The sequence below is a fragment of the Talpa occidentalis genome, unplaced genomic scaffold (assembly GCF_014898055.3).
Source record: "Talpa occidentalis isolate TD23 unplaced genomic scaffold, MPIMG_talOcc4v2.1 talOcc4.15, whole genome shotgun sequence".
NCBI classification, from domain to species: domain Eukaryota; kingdom Metazoa; phylum Chordata; class Mammalia; order Eulipotyphla; family Talpidae; genus Talpa; species Talpa occidentalis.
The window spans coordinates 29285978-29304796 of NW_023601543.1; the positions used below are offsets into that span (position 1 = coordinate 29285978).

The window sequence follows — 18819 nt, forward strand, 5'->3', positions numbered from 1 at the left end:
TTAGTGGCTTGAGCCTGAGGCTCCCAAAATAGAAAAGTTGGGGAAACCAGCAGGGCGATAGTCAGATAACCTGTGTCTCCTCAGGCTATTATTTGTAGCCTGAGACTGTGATAATTGAAACAGCTGCCACCTCCCACCCATGGCCAAAATCGAGACAACTGAATGCTTTCATAAACCAGAGTTTAAGTATGTGGATCATAATAACAGCAGTAAGCATCCGGGGTAAGGCTCTATACTGGAAAAGCAAAGAAACCAACTTGAGGCTCATGGTCCTGTCTCAACCACAATCAGGAGTGAGCACTGCATCCTGTGCTCATAGCTTAGAGGCTGAGGCTGGCATGAGACTATATGAGATACTTAGGCTGAGGAGTTGGCTCAAAGAGGGGATCACTGTGGATCTATTGCCTATATTACAGTAGGGCGCTTGAATCCTTGAAGCTCACTGGAGGTGACAATTCAGTGCCCTACTGCCCTGGTTCCTTTCTGTATATCACCCTTTGTGGGTACCAGTTCTCTGGCCATCTGAACAGGTGCAAAGACAGCAGTTTGATATTCCTCACAACCTATGAAAACTAAAAATGAAGAGGGGAAAAATGCAAAAGAAGTCTCAACCCACCAGAACTGTGGAATATACCTGAATTAAAAAAATGGATAAAGCAAAACAGGAACAGAATAAAGACTGAGACAATATGAGACAGCTACAATTATAATTAATGGATCTAAAAAACATTAAAGCCAAACTACAAAATATAACAGAGGACCTCACAGCAGACAAAAGCAAGCAATAGAATTAGTGAGCTTGAAAACACAATATAGAACACATAAACAGAACAACAAAGAGAAAAAAGTATAAGAAAATGAAGACAGTATAAGTGACCTCTAGGACAACCTAAAGAGAAATAACATCCATATCATGGGGGTCCCAGAAAAAAAGAGAAAGGCATAGATGTAGATGATTATGGTGCTTTGGTGGTGGAAGTGGTGTGGTAACATATCTGAAGAGGTGTACAGGTACACTGTTGTAAACCAATGTTACCTCAATTAAAAAAAGGTTACAGGAAAAAAAAGAAAATTTATTTAGAGAAATAATTGCTAAGAACCATCTCAACCTGGGAAATGAACCAGATGCCCGAATCCAAGAGGCTAAGAGTTCCAAACAAAATAATACCAGATAGACATACTTCAAGACACATTACAGTAAAACTGCTGAAAGTCAACGGCAAATGACAAAATACTAGAAATGCTGAGAGAAAAAAGAGTAACCTATAAAGGAACGTCAATTACACAGTCCACAGACATTTTAGCAGAAAAATTACAGGCTAGAAGGGAAAGTCAGGTGCTATTAAAGCACTCAAAGTAAAGGATTTTCAGCCTAGTGTCTCTTACTGTGAAAGATTAACAATCAAGACAGAAGGAAGGATAAGGAGCTTCACTGAAAAGCAACAAATAAAAGAATTTATCAACACCAAGCCACACATAAATGAAGTGCTAAAGTGTTATTATAAAGCAAAAGGACAACAAATAGAGATAAGAGACACCTAAATTATATGACATGGAAGAGAGTAACAATGCTGCCCATCAGAAAGAATCTGAGACCAAACTATCTAACTGATCACACAAATAGTCTATCATACACTAATCTCAGCAGAAACTGCAAACAAAAGTCAACAGAATTAACACATAAGAGAGTGGAAATGGAACCTCAAAATATAAATAAAAGATGTCAAAAATGAAAGGTAAACTAATGGATTAAAGGCTTAGATGTAAGACCTCCAGCAATAAATATTCTACGACATCAATGATAAAGACTTTTGGTAGACTTGATCCCCAAGGCAAAAGCAAAACTAAACAGTTGGGATTACCTCAAATTACAAACCTTTCACACAGCTAAAGAAAATGTAAGTAGATTAAAAAGACAACCTACTTGGAAGGGAGAAAATAACTGACGAGGGGCCAAGATATATATCTTGGATATATAATATACAACTTCAACATTTCAACAATAGAAAAACAAAAAACCCAATTAATAAATGGGCAGCAGATCTGAATAAATAATTCACCAAAGAGGACATCCAGAAGGCCAATAGATATATGAAAAAAATGTTCATCACTTCCAATAAGAGAGATGCAGGTTAAAACCACAATGAGTTATCACCTTACACTCATGAGAATAGCACATATTAAAAAGACCCCCAGCCAGCAAGTGCTGGAGAAGATGTGGAGAAAGAGAAGCCCTATTACGCCACTGATGGGAATTTAAACTGGTGCAACTATGATGGAAAGTGATCTGGTTTTACTTTATAAACTAAAAATGGAAATATATTGACCCAGTAATCCCGTTCTTGGGTATCTATCCAAAGGATATAAAACCATTGACTTAAAAAAACATATACTCTACAGTGTCTATTGCAGCACTATTTACAATTGCTAGGACATGGAAGCAACCTAAATGCCCAATGACAGACTGGATCAAGAAGATGTGGTATAGGGCCTCCCTGGTGGCGCAAATGGTTACATCTCAGCATTATCAAGCTATCAGCAGCCATGCAGCAGGAGTTCTATCCCCAGCCGGGAAGCTAAACCACATGGCCCAGCAGACCTCTCCTGTCTTCCCCACTGCTCCCCTCAGCAGTATATTTCAGTCAGTCTGCCTATTCTGCTCCCCGCTCTGTCTCTGGTGAATGCTCTCACCCCTCCCCCACTCTGCATCTCTGGCCTACACCCCAATTCTTGTAGGTACAAATAAATAAAAATAAATCTTAAAAAAAAAACAAAAAAAATCAATGTGGTATATCCACACTTATGTAATATTCCTCAGTCATAAGGAAAGGTGAAATGCTACTATTTATAGCAAAGTAGAAGAAGCTCAAGGGAGCTATGTGTAGTAAACCAGTCAAGACAGCGACTGGATGTTTACATAGTGAATGATTCAATAATAAACTATAGACAATAAATAAAATGAGGTTTCTAAGGTGAAAAGGGAAGAAGAGACTAAGGGTTACGGGGACAGTGGGAGTGGAAATGAAAGTAAGCTAAGTTGTGGTAAGAACCTAGTTCAAAAGTTTAGTTATTTTCATTCCTTTACATAAAATGGTATTTTTAAAAAGAAAGTTAAAGAAAAAAATGTTACTCCAATTGGTTTTCCTCCATTGGGTAGATACTCACCACATTCTGCTTTGTTGTTTCCTCTAGAGTGTGTATCACATACAACCTATTTCGACAGCGCATGCTGTATATATCTTCATAATGAATATTACCATATTTCTGCAAGAAATATGATTTTGGTGGATACTCAGTCATAATAAACATCTACTTCTCTCACAATTGAATTTCATCACTCAATTCTCAGAAGTCTTGGTTCTATTTCTAGCTAATTTCCTAACTTGCTCAGTGATTATGCAAATATTCACCTTCCACATTTTGGTTTTTCAATATATTCACTGGAGATAATTCCTTTACTATGTGTCTAAACTTAGTATAAAGAACAATGGTATAATTCTTAGTCACTAACAGGAGGATAATTTTCACTTGTTTGAAGTGGTCATCCTTTGTGAAAACAGGTGAATATAGTTTCATTTAATGAAGAGCAAACTGAAGCACAGGAGGCTATACACTAGACCCCTTTATCCGTGGAGCATATGTTCCAAGTCCCTCAGTGGATGCCTGAAACCCAAGATAGTACTGAACCCTATGCAGTTAAGTACTGACTTTAACATCATAGATAGGTTCTTAGAAACTATGACTTTAAGTGAAACGACATATAATAAAGATAATTTCACCATAGTAAATTTGATGTAAACAAGAATTAAGTTCCTATGGCCTATTTCTAATCACAACAAACATCTCCAAACTTCTAAATAAAAAGCAAAACACTTCTAATACTAAACAATGATTTTTACTCATTCATTCATGCATTTTTGAACACACTTATTCCAGTTCAGGGTTGCAATTCATGTTGCAAGGGGGGAACCAATCCTTGAGAGGACAAGCTTCCATTGCAGGGCACACTCACACTCATACCCAAACTCACCCCAACTGGGACAACTGATACATGCCAATTAACCTAACATGCACATCTTTGGGATGTTGGAGGAAACCTGAGCACCAGGAAAAAATCCACACAGATATTGGGAGAACATGCAAACTTCACAGACAGTTGCCCCAACTGGAAATCGATCCCTCCCCCATCAACATTATAATGAAATGACATTGAACAAAATGATGTTATTCAAGGACCTGTTATAAACAGATGGCTCTCCATATCTGTGGGTCCTGCATCAGCGGATTCAACCAACTGCAGATCGAAAATATATGTACTATGTAGTTAGGCCTACGGTGGTTGTATATGTACTGAACATGTACATAAGTTTTTTAATTGTCATTATTCACTAAATAATACAGTATGACAACCATTTACAAGGCATTTATATTGTATTAGGTATTATAAGTAATTTAGAGATGGTACAGGAAGATATGCATAGGTTATATGCAAATACTTTGCCATTTTATATAAGGAATATCCATAAAGTTTGGTATACAGGGCTTGGGGAGTCCTGGAACCATTCCTCCAAGGACATACTGAAAGATGACTGTATATATACTCTTTTTTTCCTATACATACCTTTGATAAAGTTAATTTGTAAATTAGGGACAGTAAGAAATTAATAATAACCTATAGAACAATCATAACAATATATTATAATAAGTTATGTAAATGTAGTCTCTCTCTCAAAATATCTTACTGCATGTAACATTTTCAGACTGCAGTTGACCATGGGTAACTGAAATCACAGAAAGCGAAACCTCAGGTTAGGGGAGGGGAACAACTGTATAACCTAGTACAGTTCAGAGAATTCACTTTTAAAGTGAAGTTGGATTTTAAATATCTTTACTTGCATTATTTTACTCTTAATATATCACTAGAAATACAAAATACATATTTATATTTTAAATCATTTAAAATACATGATTATATTTTAAAGATACTTACCTCATTTGACTCTTTAATCAAATCTGTAATATCCACTTTAACATGAGTGCTTTTCTCATCACCCACATTTGAACCCTGCTGAACACTTGAAGGCAATGGGCTGTCCTTATTAGTGACATTGTCAAAGAACCTATCCAAAATGATAGTAATACAAGAATCAATGGAAGTAAAACGGAGAGAAAACGATGCTAATTTCTCCCTAGTCAGAGGTTAATTTCAACTGAGAGTACAAGGGACAGCCTTATGAAGAAGCAGAATTTAAAGATGGTGGGGAATTAGGAAGATGTGGGTTAGGGAAATGGGATGGAAAAGAAATTATTTCAGAGAGGTGGAGAACATGAAGGGAGAACATAGACTCAGAGAGTACTCAGCAAATACCACATAACACAATAAGGATGGAAAATAGGGTGTGCCGAAGCACGTAAGGAGAGATAAGAAAGGCACATTCAGGCCTTAACAGAGTTCTGAATGACAGTGAAGTATTTATATTTAATTCTATGTATAATGGAATTTGATGCACCATTATGTTACCCAATCAAATATTCATTTATTTATCATGTACATAGAAAATTTGCATACACACACGTTGTGTTCAAATACACAAATAGTATTCAGAGAAAAGGAATCTGGAAAATAAAGCCCAACCTACCTGATAGAAAACACTTGAAAACTAGAACAATAGCCCCCACTGGATATTTAATATTATCAACTGCCATTTGCTCCTCAAATTACTTTTACACAACAACACTTTATAGCTCAAACTGGGACTATGAAAGTTCCAGTATACGGAATAAAAAACATTAGTGTCAATGCATAAATACCTTAGTTGTTTAGTTCAAAATGATTTATTTTTGTTATATTCTATTTAGAAATAGAGGACTAGACTTTAGGATTAACTCTTCTATTCAAGTACTTTTGTAACTGGACAAACTGTTCAAAGTTTCTAGAGTTCAATTTTCTCATTTGTAAAATAAAGGGCTAGAACAGTAATTTAAGAGGCTTTCACTGAAAAGCTATGGTTCTTAAAGTACCTGTTTAAAGCCGTCACAGCTTCAGCATCATCTTTACATGTCAGCAGTTTGTCTAAATTATAGTCAAGTATTGCCAATCCCAGTTGTAAGATGGCCTTTATTCCATCATAGAAGAAACAGTCCACCACATTGACTGCACTTTCAATAGGTAGTACACTAATAAAAAGTGTGAGGAACCAAGAAAGAGAAACGGAGGAAAAGAATGTCATATCAGTCATGTGTTCTGTTAGCTGGGGAAGGTGGTCCCTGATAAGTTCTTCAAAGACTGCCTGATCCACCAAGGCACCTGGAGAACATAAAAGAAATTTAAAAATGAAAACCTTTCAAACAGACCTTGCTACTTCTATTCATATGCTGATGTATCTCATTTCTCTTTCTTAAATTAGGAACTCCTTCAGTGCCTTTTCTACAGTTCACAAATCTGTATATCTAACAGAATGGCATTCATCAAGAGGCACTGGAGAAATTCAATTCAAGTTCACTGAACAGTTATTCATTTAGTCTTTATTAGGTACAGAAACGTGTAATAGGTGTTGTAAGAGATAAACCAATTAATGAAATGGGTTCGCCTTCAAAGAGCTTAGTATCTAGTGGAACTTAATATAAATATCCAAATAACTATAATGAAAGACAATACAATAATGGCCTAGCCATGATACTGAAAGGCTTAGAGGGTAGAGAGGCCATCTGTGGTTTTAAGGTAAGGTGTCACAGATCTATATATAGATCTGTATAACAAACTGAGAACTTGGTCCCTCTTTCAAATTGTGGAAATATCTATACCACGCATATAAATGTGGTAATTTTTAAGCTGATGAAATCCTACTACTCATGAAAAACTCTTAAAAATTTCCCAGTAGCTCAGGACACTTAGTTTTAGCAATACGAAGATCATAAACTTAAAATTTCTATTTTATTTAGAAACATACCAGATACTTTATTCAGAAGAGCAACATATTAAACAATCTTTCCAATTATATATTCAGTATAAAAAGCTCTTCTCTTCAACACACAAGTGATAATTTACATTTTGATATTTCAAAACCTAATTAATAAGTTTATCCATTTGACTGATAATCAGCAAGGCAAAAGGCATATTGTTTAGGAAAGATATATGTGTTTATATATGTATATGTGTATTATGAGTATGTGTGCTTTTTATTTTTTACCAATGATTCGACGATTAAAATAATCAGGCAACATTCGTTCACATACAGCAACCAGAAGCCAAAAAGCTTCTTCCTCTTTTGCATACAGAAGCAACACTGAAGTCAAAATGTTCATTGCCTGAAATTCATAGAAAAAAAATCACTAAGTTAGTAATTACATTCCGTCTTCAAAAATAGCAGTTTTCAACAGTAGCAACAACGAGAGTAATCAATATAACAGGGTGGTCCCCACGGAAAGGGGAGGTTCCAGGTTCCCTGCCCTACCCAAGGAAGAGTGGAGCTGAGCAGGGAAGAGAAGAAGGAAGCTGGAGAGGAGAGGAGACTGGAGAAGGAAGAAAGCAGGATGGGGAGCCAGATGGAGAACTGGAGGAGGCACATGGAGCAGGGAGACATGTGACCAAGTTGCGCTTGCTTCTTGGTCCAGGACTGGCTAAAACATGTGTGTGAGAGACCCATGGGGAGGTTAACAATGGCAGCTTTTACCTTGATTTTTCTTTTACTCTTTTCCTTCCCAACTTCTCTGTTTGTTTCTGACCCTTCCCCACCAGAAGGTGCTTTAGACTTGTGGCAGGCTTTTGGGCCTCAGTGGCCCTGCTTTGGGCCAACCCTGTTTGGCTGGACAATTACCCACCAGGGGATGGGTAACTTTGGGTGCTTGATTTGGAAACTATATTTTTTGCCTTTTCTTTGTTGCATACTAACTGTATTAAAGTTCCTTTGCAGTAAAGGTCTTATATGTTTTGTCTTGATGCGGCAGATAGCAGAACCTATTAAGAGCGGGTAGGTTTGGGGGTTCTGGGGTACCCCTCTCCCTGTCCTGTAACAATAATAGAAATGAGAACTCTGAGCCAGCCAAACAAGGTTTAGCCAGGCTACCATTTGCTAATCAGTCGCTTTATACAGTAAATTCAGGGAAAATGAAGGAGTAATAATATTATGAATGTACAACACAATATGTAAAACTGTTCCAATTCAGATTATTCAATTTAGACTATTCAACTTCAATGTGTAAAAAAATATTAACCACTAAAAATCTTGGGGAAAAAAAACAAAATTTCAAGGACATACTAAAATTGGAGAAACAAATTTCACATGTATTTTCAACTACCTACAAGAGACTGTTCCTTAGATATTAATCATGTTCAATTGTATCATAACTAAACATCTTTTCCCCTAATACTATGATTCTTTTCTTTGCTATCCTAACTTTGATCATGCTTGAAACCCTTTATCTGTCACATCCAACTGTTCTTTATATCTTAGAGTTTATTCTTATGTGTTTTAGAGTTGCTATATCTTATTCATTCCCACTACCACCCTTTCTCCTTTTAATCTATGTTGCATATAAAAGTCAGATCATTATTTTTATATAACATCTGGTCATTTTTTTAAATAAGGGTAATAAACCCCTACTGTGCAGAATTTAGAAAGAATGGAAATGTGTAAAAAAAAATTAAACCTCTTGTATGCTACCTACCTAAAGATCATTACTGTTAACAAGCTGGTATACATCTATTATTTTCCTTCCTTTCCACCTTTTTAAAATTTGGATACAATTTTTTACATTTGATTTTTTTAACTTAGTGTTATACATTTTCAATGTCATTAAGTAAATCTAAAATAGTACTTTAAATGATTGTAAAATAATCAAATACATTATTTAACGATTCTACTACTGTTAGACATTTGGATTGATTGTAATTTTTCACACATATATAACACTGCAATGAACAGCTTTCTATATAAATTTTTATCCAAGTGCTTTATTATTTTCTCAGGAAAGATACCTAGAAATGAAATAATTTGGCCAAAGAATATAATTTTTAAATGACTTGATATTTTTGCCAAATTGTATTCCAGAATGACTATACCAATTTGTATTTCTTTCTTTTTTTAAAGATTTATTTATTTATGCATACAAGAACTGGGGAACAGGCCAGAGGTGTGGGGGTTGAGAGGATTCACCAGAAACAGAGTGGAGAGCAGAACAGGTGGAGCTACTGAAATACACTGCTGAGGGAAGCAGCGGGCAAGTCAAGAGAGGTTTGCTGGCCATGTGGGTAGCTCCCTGGCCGGGAGTTGAACTAATGCTGCAGTGGCTGCAGATAGCTTCATAAGTTGTGTCTTAACCCCTTGTGCCACCAGGGAGGCCCCCAATTTGTATTTCTATCCAATAGTATCCGAATGTCTGTTTCACTGCTCCTTTGCCAAATACTGAGAATTTGTATTTATAATTGTCTTTGCTGATTTGATAGTGAAAATGGTATCATGTTGTTTTAATTTGAATTTCCCTGAGCTGAACTTCCTTTTATAGATTTTATTATCAACATGTATTTTTTGTTTTGTGATTAATCTCTTCATGTTCATTGCTCATGTCTATATTTTAAAACCCTTCCTACAGATTTCTATATTATGTCAATTCCTTGCCAGATCTGGCACAATATTTGACCTCAAGCTCAGTTTTCACTCCATCACTTTCTCGTTCAAGAAGCCATAAGGGGGGGGCCTCCCCGGTGGCACAGTGATTGAGCGCTGGGTTGCGAAGCTGCCCGCAGCCTCTGCGGTGCCAGTTCGATCCCCGGCTGCTCCCTGGCCACTGGAGGAGGGTCCCACATGGCACTCAGACCTCTCCTGCTGCCCGCTGCTCCCCTCAGCAGTGTGCTTCGGTCCTTCTGCCTGCTCTGCTCCCCGCTCTGGCTCTGGTGAATTTTCTCACCCTCCCGCACTTCTGACTGTACCCAGTGCATGTATAAAAACAGAAACAAACAAACAAACATATAAATAAATAAAAATATGCCTCTACTAAAAAAAAAAAAAAAAAAAGAAGAAGCCATAAGGGGGCCTCCCTGGTGGTGCAAGGGGTTATTTAAGTCACAGCACTAGGGGCGGAGCAACATGGCGGCGAGGAGACGCTGCGAGTAAGATCTCCCATTAAAAAAAAAGTTAATAGGGAGGAAAAGCGGCAGGTCCCAGTGAGAACTGAGACAGGGAAGATAAACGGACGACTCCAGCAAACTGCCCGAAGAAGAAAGTTGCCATAAAAGAGGACGAGAAGGGAGGGAAGCGCAGAACCCTGCTCCCCTCCCCGCCCACAGAGGCGGCACTCTCCGACCGGCAGAGACGAGGGAAACAACAAACCAAAACGCCCAACAAGAAAAACGGATGCAGCAAGCGGGACTGTGAGTGGAAAGGAACTATTTCAGCCACCACACCCCGTGAACGGGAGCTGAGGCGAACCCTGCAGGATCCGCCGCGGAGGTGAGCTCCAGGCGCCAGTAAAGAGAGCCCCGCCCACCAGGAGGAGCCCAGCCCCAGCACACAGCCCCAGCCGCCGGTAAGCTTGCGCGAAAGCGGCGCTCGGATTGCAGCTGCCCAGGGCCCTGCGCCTGCGACCTAGGCTTGGGGAGACGGCGGAGGCCCTCCCTGAGTGAGCAGGAACAGGTGCCCAGGCAGGGGAGCGGGATTCAAAAGGCGCCATTCCCGCGCCACTGATCTGGGCTATAGCCCGCGTCCTGGAACTGAGGGCTTTGGAACTGAGAACCGGGCGGAGGCCCTCCCTGAGTGAGCAGGAACAAGGCGCCCAGGCAGGGGAGCGGGATTCAAAAGGCGCCATTCCCGCGCCACTGATCTGGGTAGCAAGAGGCCCGGGCGCCCTCCTGAGGCAGGGGAGGCAGGGATTCAAAAGGCGCCATTCCCGCGCCACTGATCTGGGCTACAGCCCGCGTCCTGGAACTGAGGGCTTTGGAACTGAGACCCGGGCGGAGGCCCTCCCTGAGTGAGCAGGAACAAGGCGCCCAGGCAGGGGAGCGGGATTCAAAAGGCGCCATTCCCGCGCCACTGATCTGGGCTACAGCCCGCGTCCTGGAACTGAGGGCTTTGGAACTGAGACCCGGGCGGAGGCCCTCCCTGAGTGAGCAGGAACAAGGCGCCCAGGCAGGGGAGCGGGATTCAAAAGGCGCCCCCGCGTGATCCCGCCCGCCAAGATTCTGGGCAAGGCAGACACAGCGGTCCCCAAACTGAGGTGGAGGTTGGAACTGAGACCCGGGGCACGAAATTAGGGGCGTGGGTTCCCCACGACGGTGGGGCACAAGGCCACACAGAACCCCAAAGCCGTGGGTGTACCCTACCATCCCCGCTCTGCTCCCTGTCCCACGGGGTGGAAAATCAGCTCCCCAAGGGCTCTAGGAGAGATCTCTGGTGCCACCTAGCGACTTGACCCCCAGCACAGGCTACTGAAGGAGCTAGTGGCCAGCTGGGGAGTTAGCCCACACCGGGCCCCTTCTGAACAAGTAGTCTGAGCCCACAGGGAGAGCGAGCACCCACAGCCGGGGCAGACCAGGCGCGCAGAATAGTGTGCCTGAGACCAGAAGCGCAGGGAGTGTGTCCCACATCACCATTTTAGAACAGGGACATTTCTTCAGTAAAGACTACCTGCAGAAGGCTTCCTCAGGAGCCAGAGGTGAGCGGGGGAAGTTCGCCCACGCCAGACCCCCTCTGGCCTGCAGTCCAAGCCCAGAGGGGAGCAGGAACCCACCGCCGGGGCAGACCAGGCGCACAGGGGAGTGTGTCCCCACATCGGCATTTTAGAACAGGGACCTTTCTCCAGTAAAGGCTGCTTGAAACTGACAGATGACTCCTGGAAGAACCAGAGGGGAACAGAGAAGCCCACCCAAGATGCCGGCAAGTCCCAACAACACAGTGTCCCAACGCATACGGCAAATTAGAAAACAGACAGTAGGGAGGAGAAGAACCACACGCAACCTAGCAACTCTCCAGAGAAAAAGCACACCACAAAAGAAAGCCAGCCCCCAGATTGCAACGACAATAACTTGGAAGAATTTCTGAGCCTTCCAGAAAGAGAATTAAAATTGCCGTGATTAAAACTGACAGAAGTCATAAAGGAAAACAATGATAAGGGAAAAATAATCAACGATCAGAAGAATGCAATTGAGTCCCTAGAGAGGGAAAACAATGGTCAGAAGAAAGAAATTGAGTCCCTAAAGAGGGAAGTAAAAGAAATGCAGGAGATCAAAGAATTAATGGAAGAACTAAAGAATTCTGGGAAAAGCAATGAAAGCAGAATAGATGAAATGGAAGAACGAATAAGTAATCTTGAAGACACAGAATAAAAAGAACCAAAACAGAGAAGGAAAGAGAAGTACGAAGAAAAAAAGAACGAAGAAAGACTTCGGGAACTATCGGACTCCATGAGGAAAGGAAATATAAGAGTTATAGGATACCAGAAGGAGAGGAGAGAGATGTAGGAACAGAGAAAATATTCAAAGAGATAATTGAAGAGAACTTCCCAAATGTGAAGAAGGAGCTGAAAATTGATATACAAAGAAGCAAGAAGAACACCAAACTTCCACGACGAAAGGAAAAATACAGCAAGACACATAATAGTAAAGCTCCCAAGAATCCAGGACAAGGAAAAAATAATGAAGCTGGCAAGAGGGAAGAAACAGATAACATTCAAAGGAAAACCAATCAGGCTGACATCAGACTTCTCCGAGAAACACTACGGGCAAGGAGAGAGTGGAGGGACATAGTCAACAGACTCCAAGAAAACAGATGCCAACCAAGAATACTCTATCCCGCAAAGCTCTCCTTCCTCTTTGAAGAAAGAATATGGACCTTCCCAGACAAACAGAAACTCCGGAATTTCATTGCAACTAACCCCCACTCCAAAAATACTACAAGGAGTTCTAAAGCCAGAACCTCAGAGCGACGAATAACAATGAAAGAAGGCCAAAAAAAAAAAATTATTAAAAAGAAAAATAAATAAAATCAAAGGAAAGACAAACACAATGGCAAATACAGATGTTAACATATCAATATTAACTCTAAATGTAAATGGACTAAACTCTTCAATAAAAAGACACAGAGTTGCAGCCTGGATTAAGAAACAAAACCCAACCTTTTGCTGTCTCCAGGAAACACATTTAGCTACAAAGATAAAAATAGGCTCAAAGTTAAAGGATGGAAAACAATCCTACAAGCAAATGGACCAAAAAAGAAAGCAGGAACAGCTATACTTATATCAGATAAACAGATTTCAAACTCAAAAAGATAAAAAGAGACCCAATGTCACTACATTATGATCAAGGGGACAATACTTCAAGAAGAAATAACACTCATTAACATATACTCACCAAACGAAGGAGCACCAAAATATTCAGACAACTGTTGTCCCTCTGAAAACAGACATCAGAGAAAACACATATGTAGTGGGAGACTTCAACACACCACTATCAACAATGGATAGATCAACAAGACAAAAAATAAGTAAAGAAACCAAAGCTCTAAATAAAGACCTAGAGCAATTGGGCTTAACAGACATCTATAGAACACTAAACCCCAAAAAAACGGAGTACACATTTTTCCTCAAGCGCACACGGATCATTCTCCAGGATCGATCACATACTGGGGCACAAGACAAACATCAACAGATACACCAAGATTGAAATCATATCAACCATCTTTTCTGACCATGAAGGCATCAAACTAGAAATAAACCATAAAAAGAAGGCAAGGAACTTTCCTACCTCATGGAGATTAAAAACCACACTACTGGAAGACCATTGGACTAATGAGGAGATCAAATAAGTCACAGCACTATGAAGCTATCCGCAGGCACTGTAGTGAGTTTGGCACAAGTTAGATTCCTCGCCAGCCAAGGAACTAACCCACATGGCATGGCAGACCTCTCCTGTCTTGCCCACTGCTCCCCTCAGCAGTGTATTTCAGTCAATCCGCCTGTTCTGTTCCCCACTCTGTCTCAGGTGAATCCTCTCACCACCCCTCCCTCCCTGTACCTCTGGCCTGTAGCCCAGTTCTTGCATGCATAAATAAATAAATTTAAAAAAAAAAAGCCATAATGGGAAGGGGGTATCAGTGAAAATGGCAGAGTAAGCCCTCTGAAAATGCAATAAGAACTTTGGCAAAAATCATCAGAATCAATTTTCAGAACTCTGGAAATTAACCAAAAGCTTATAGCAATTCAGCAAGCATTTGTTTAAGAAGTTCTTAACATTTTAGAACATTAAGAATCTCAGCACAAATCAGTGAATTTTGTGATATTTTAAATTGTCCTATTTCAGCCCCCTCCTCCAGCTTCATAGTAGCCTTCAAAACCAACATACAGCAATCATGGTGAAAACCAGCACCAAGGAGTCACTAAAGGGAATAGAAGGTGGGTACTGCCCCTTCAAAGCCCCATTCCCAGAGAATTGCCATTATCTGTCCTCTCTGGTGGTTTCCTAGAAGCTCTCTTTATTTGACTTCACAGAACTCATTCTCTGAACCATTGTAGCGAATTAATAGAACCCGAGGAAGGGGTCATAGGGACCTCTGATTTATAGCCAAACAGAAGTGCAGGTAACAACATGGGCTTTCGACTAGCATCTGAAATTTAAGGAGGAGGTTGTGGGAACCTCCAATATGTTTCAGATCAGTGAGAAGCATAGAGAAAAGTCTGGATTTGCAATTTGTATCTGAGGTAGAGGGCAATCTTGGGAGACTGAGCCTTTAACCTCTGGAATTTGATGCTATCCCCAGTCAGTGTCAGAAATGAGCTAAATAGACACCACAGTTGTCTCAGAATTGCTTGTTATTGTGGGGAAGCTGCCACACACTCATGTTAAAATTGGGTTCAGGAACCCATTCAGCAAATATAGAGATTGAATTAGTAATGAGAAAACTTCCCACAAAGAAAATTCTAGGAACACATGGCTTCACTGAAAAATTATGAACATTTAAAGAATACCAATCCTGGGCCTCCCTAGTGGCGCAAGGGTTTAAGACACAACCTATGAAGCTGTCCGCAGCCACTGCATCACGAGTTCAATCCCCAGCCAGGGAGACACCCACATGGCACAGCAGACCTCTCCCGACTCGCACACTGCTCCCTTCAGCAGTGTATTTCAGTCAATCCGCCTGTTCTGTGCCCTACTCTGTCTCTGGTGAATCCCCTCACCTCCCACACTTCTGGCCTGTTCCCCAGTTCTTGTATGCATAAATAAATAAATCTTTTAAAAAAAAAAAAGAATACCAATCCTTCATAAACTGTTCAAGCAAAAGAAGATATACTACTCAGCTTACTCTATGAAGCCTGGATACCAGAACCTGACAAAGACATCACAGGAAAGCTATTGATATTTGTCAACATATTTTATGGAAATTAATATATAGAGACCCCACTTAAATGAGGTCAAAGATGCTGGAAGAGAGTACCAGTGCATATGCATGCAGTCAGCAAACTACAGAACCCAACAAGCCTGGCATCTCCAACAGGAAGTGATTCTGTTTCCCCACCCTAGTAGAAGGAAGGAGGTTTCTTTTTGCTTAGTAATAACCCCTCATAGCTATAAGGGGGTGCTGGCTTTTGTTCTATGGAAGTGTTCATGTGTCTTGCCATGAGGGTGCACTTTACACATTACTTTTTGTAGTTGTTTCCATAAATTCAAATTTTTGTTGGTGAAATAACTGGTTGCTATTTGTTTGATAACAAGAATATAACTATTAAAATTCTCAACAAAATTCTAGCAAACTGAACCTAGTAACATATAAAAAGATTACAAATCAAGACCTAGTAAGATCTATCCTGAGAATGTAAGAATGGCTAAACATAGGAAAATCATTCAATGCAATACACCATATTAATAGAATAAAAGGGAGAAAGTCACATATCAACAGACACAGAAAAATCACTTGACAAATTTCATCATAAAAACACTCAACAAACTACAAATTAAGGCAACATCCTCAATATGATAAAGAGAATCTAAAAAAACCCCACAGCAAATTTTGTACTAAAGATGAAAGACTAATCATTTTCCTCTAAGCTCAACAAGGTTACAGGATACAAGGAAAAGAAAGACATCCTGTTTTCATGGACTGTAAGGCTCATTAGTCTTAATGCGTAACACTCCCCAGGTTGATCTACAGAATCAGTGCAAGGACTATCAAAATTCCAGCTGACTTCTTTTCTTCTTTCCCCCAGAAATTGACAAACTGATCCTAAAATTCACATGAAAACCCAAGGGACCCAAAAGAGAGGAAAATATCTTGGAAAAAAAATTAAAGAATTCACATTTTCCAATTTCAAAACTTACCACAATTGTAAACAAGTGTGAAAATGGCTTAACAATAGAAATATAAGTCAGTGGAATAGAATTGTGAATTCAGAAATAAAACCCACCACTTATAGTCAATTGATTTTCAACAAGGGTGCCAAGTTAATTCAATGAGTGAAAGAATAGTTTTGTTTTCTTTTTTTTAAAAGCAAATGGCACTTGTGGTAACTGATTATTTGTAAGTAAAAAAAATGAAGTTGGGGGGCCTCCCCAGTGGCGCAGCGGTTGAGCACTGGGTTGCGAAGCTGCCCGCAGCCTCTGCAGCGCTGGTTCGATCCCCGGCTGCTCCCGGGCCACAAGAGGAGGGTCCCACATGGCGCGCAGACCTCTCCTGCTGCCCGCTGCTCCCCTCAGCAGTGTACTTCGGTCCTTCTGCCTGCTCTGCTCCCCGCTCTGGCTCTGGTGAATTCTCTCACCCTCCCGCGCTTCTGACTGTACCCAGTGCATGTATAAACAAAACAAACAAACAAACAAACAAATAAATAAACATGCCTCTATAAAATTAAAAAAAAATGAAGTTGGGCCCCTTTTAAATATCATACCACAAAAATAACACACTTTAAGCATTAAAATCATATAACTCTTAGAAGAAAAGATAGGAATGAAACTCTGTGACCTTGAGTTAGTCAATGGCTTCTTAAATACAGAATGAAAACCATACGCAACAAAAGAAAGATCAGTTAAGTTGAACTATATAAAAATTAAATTTTTGTGCTTCAAAGGACACAATCAAGAAAGTAAAACACACACACACAGAATAGGGGAAAAAACTGCAAATATATTGCAGCAACATGGATGGAGCTGGAAGGGATTATGCTCAGTGAAATAAGCCAGAAAGAAAAAGAAAAATACCGGATGGTCTCACTCATAGCAGGAATTTAGAAAAGCTAAATAAGGGACCAGGAAAAAGACTAATCATAATAAAGTAAAAATCAAAATCAACAAGCACCTATAAACCAGAGACACACTACGGGGCGGAGGGGGGGGAGGGATTAGGGTCACAATAAGGGGGTTGAGAATTGTATGGGGAATATAACCAAGATTAAAATGCATACATTGTGCAAAAAATGAAAAATGATGTAAAAAATATATAAAAGAAAAGAAAAAGAGACTGAAAATATTATATATGATAAGGAATTGGGTAATCCAGAATAAAGAACTATTATAACTCAAGAACAACAAGAAAATAGCCCAAATTTTTATTGTACTATGAAACCAAAATTTCATTTTTTATTATTTAAATCTTTTCCCAGGTTTTGAGATATAACTGACATATAATATTGTATTAAGATATTTCTCCTAGAATGATATACAAACGGCAGAAAAAAAGCACATTAGGGAAATTCAAATCAAGACCACAGTGAGGTTGTCACTTCACACTTACTAGCATGGCTATAATTAAAAAGAAAGACAGTAAGAATGTTGTAGAGGATATGAAGAAATTGGAACCCATCAAACATTGCTGGTGGAAAAATGGTGCCATCTCTTTAAAAAATAGTTTGGCGTGCCCCCCAATTTTTTTTTAAAGATTTATTTATTTATTTATTTATACAAGCACTGGGTACAGTCAGAAGTGCGGGAGGGTGAGAGAATTCACCAGAGCCAGAGCGGGGAACAGAACAGGCAGAGTGACGAAATACACTGCTGAGCAGAGCAGCAGGCACGGCAGGAGAGGTCTGTCGTGCCATGTGGGACCCTCGCCGGTGGCCGGGGATCAAACCGGCGTTGCAGAGGCTGCGGGCAGCTTTGCAGCCCAGCGCTCAACCACTGCACCACCAGGGGTGGCCCTATGCCTCAAAATTTTTAACACAGAGTTACCATATAGCTCAGCAATTCCACTTCTAGGTATATACCCAAGAATAAAAAACAATGTTCATGCACAAAGTTGTATATGAATATCTATAGCAGCAATTATTATTAATAGTCAAAAAATAGTGGAAACCCAAAATGCCTATCAACTGAACAGATAAAACAAAAATGTGATATATCCATACAATGAAATATCACTACACTATAAAAAGGAATGAAGTACTAATGAAAGCTACAACACAGATGAACCATGAAAATTATATGATAACTGAAAGAAGGTAAACACAAAAGACCACATAGTATATCATTTCATTTAGATAAAATGTCCATAATAGGCATATCCACAGAAACAGATTACAGACAGATTAATAATTGCCTAGGCTTGGTGGTATGGAGAAATTAGGAGTGAGGGCTAAGGACTATAGGGTTTCCTTTCGGAGTGATGAAAGTGTTCCTGCAATTAGATAACGGGTGACTGTGCATATACTAAAAAACACTAAGGGGTGAAGCTTGTCATATGTGAATTATATTCTAGACAAATAGGATGAAATGGGATGAGATGGGAACAGGAAGGGAAGGGGGAAATGGAAGGGAAGGAGAAGACAGATCAGATAGATGGGAGGGAGGGAAGGAGAGAGGAAAGATAAAGCAAGGCAGTTAGCTAGCTTTGTGTCAGTATGGCTTAT

At 39.9% G+C, this 18819-nt stretch overlaps 1 protein-coding gene across 1 annotated transcript in view; it reads right to left on the minus strand.

Moving 5' to 3' along the window:
- Positions 1-18819, minus strand: part of TBC1D8B (TBC1 domain family member 8B) — a 66414-nt gene that overhangs the window by 13674 nt on the left and 33921 nt on the right. The window contains exons 11-14 of the mRNA XM_037512128.2: positions 7191-7308; positions 6022-6307; positions 4991-5120; positions 3166-3264 (exon numbers count right to left, since the gene is read on the minus strand). Coding sequence (XP_037368025.1) covers positions 3166-3264; positions 4991-5120; positions 6022-6307; positions 7191-7308 — 633 coding nt within the window. The remainder of the gene's footprint in view (positions 1-3165; positions 3265-4990; positions 5121-6021; positions 6308-7190; positions 7309-18819) is intronic.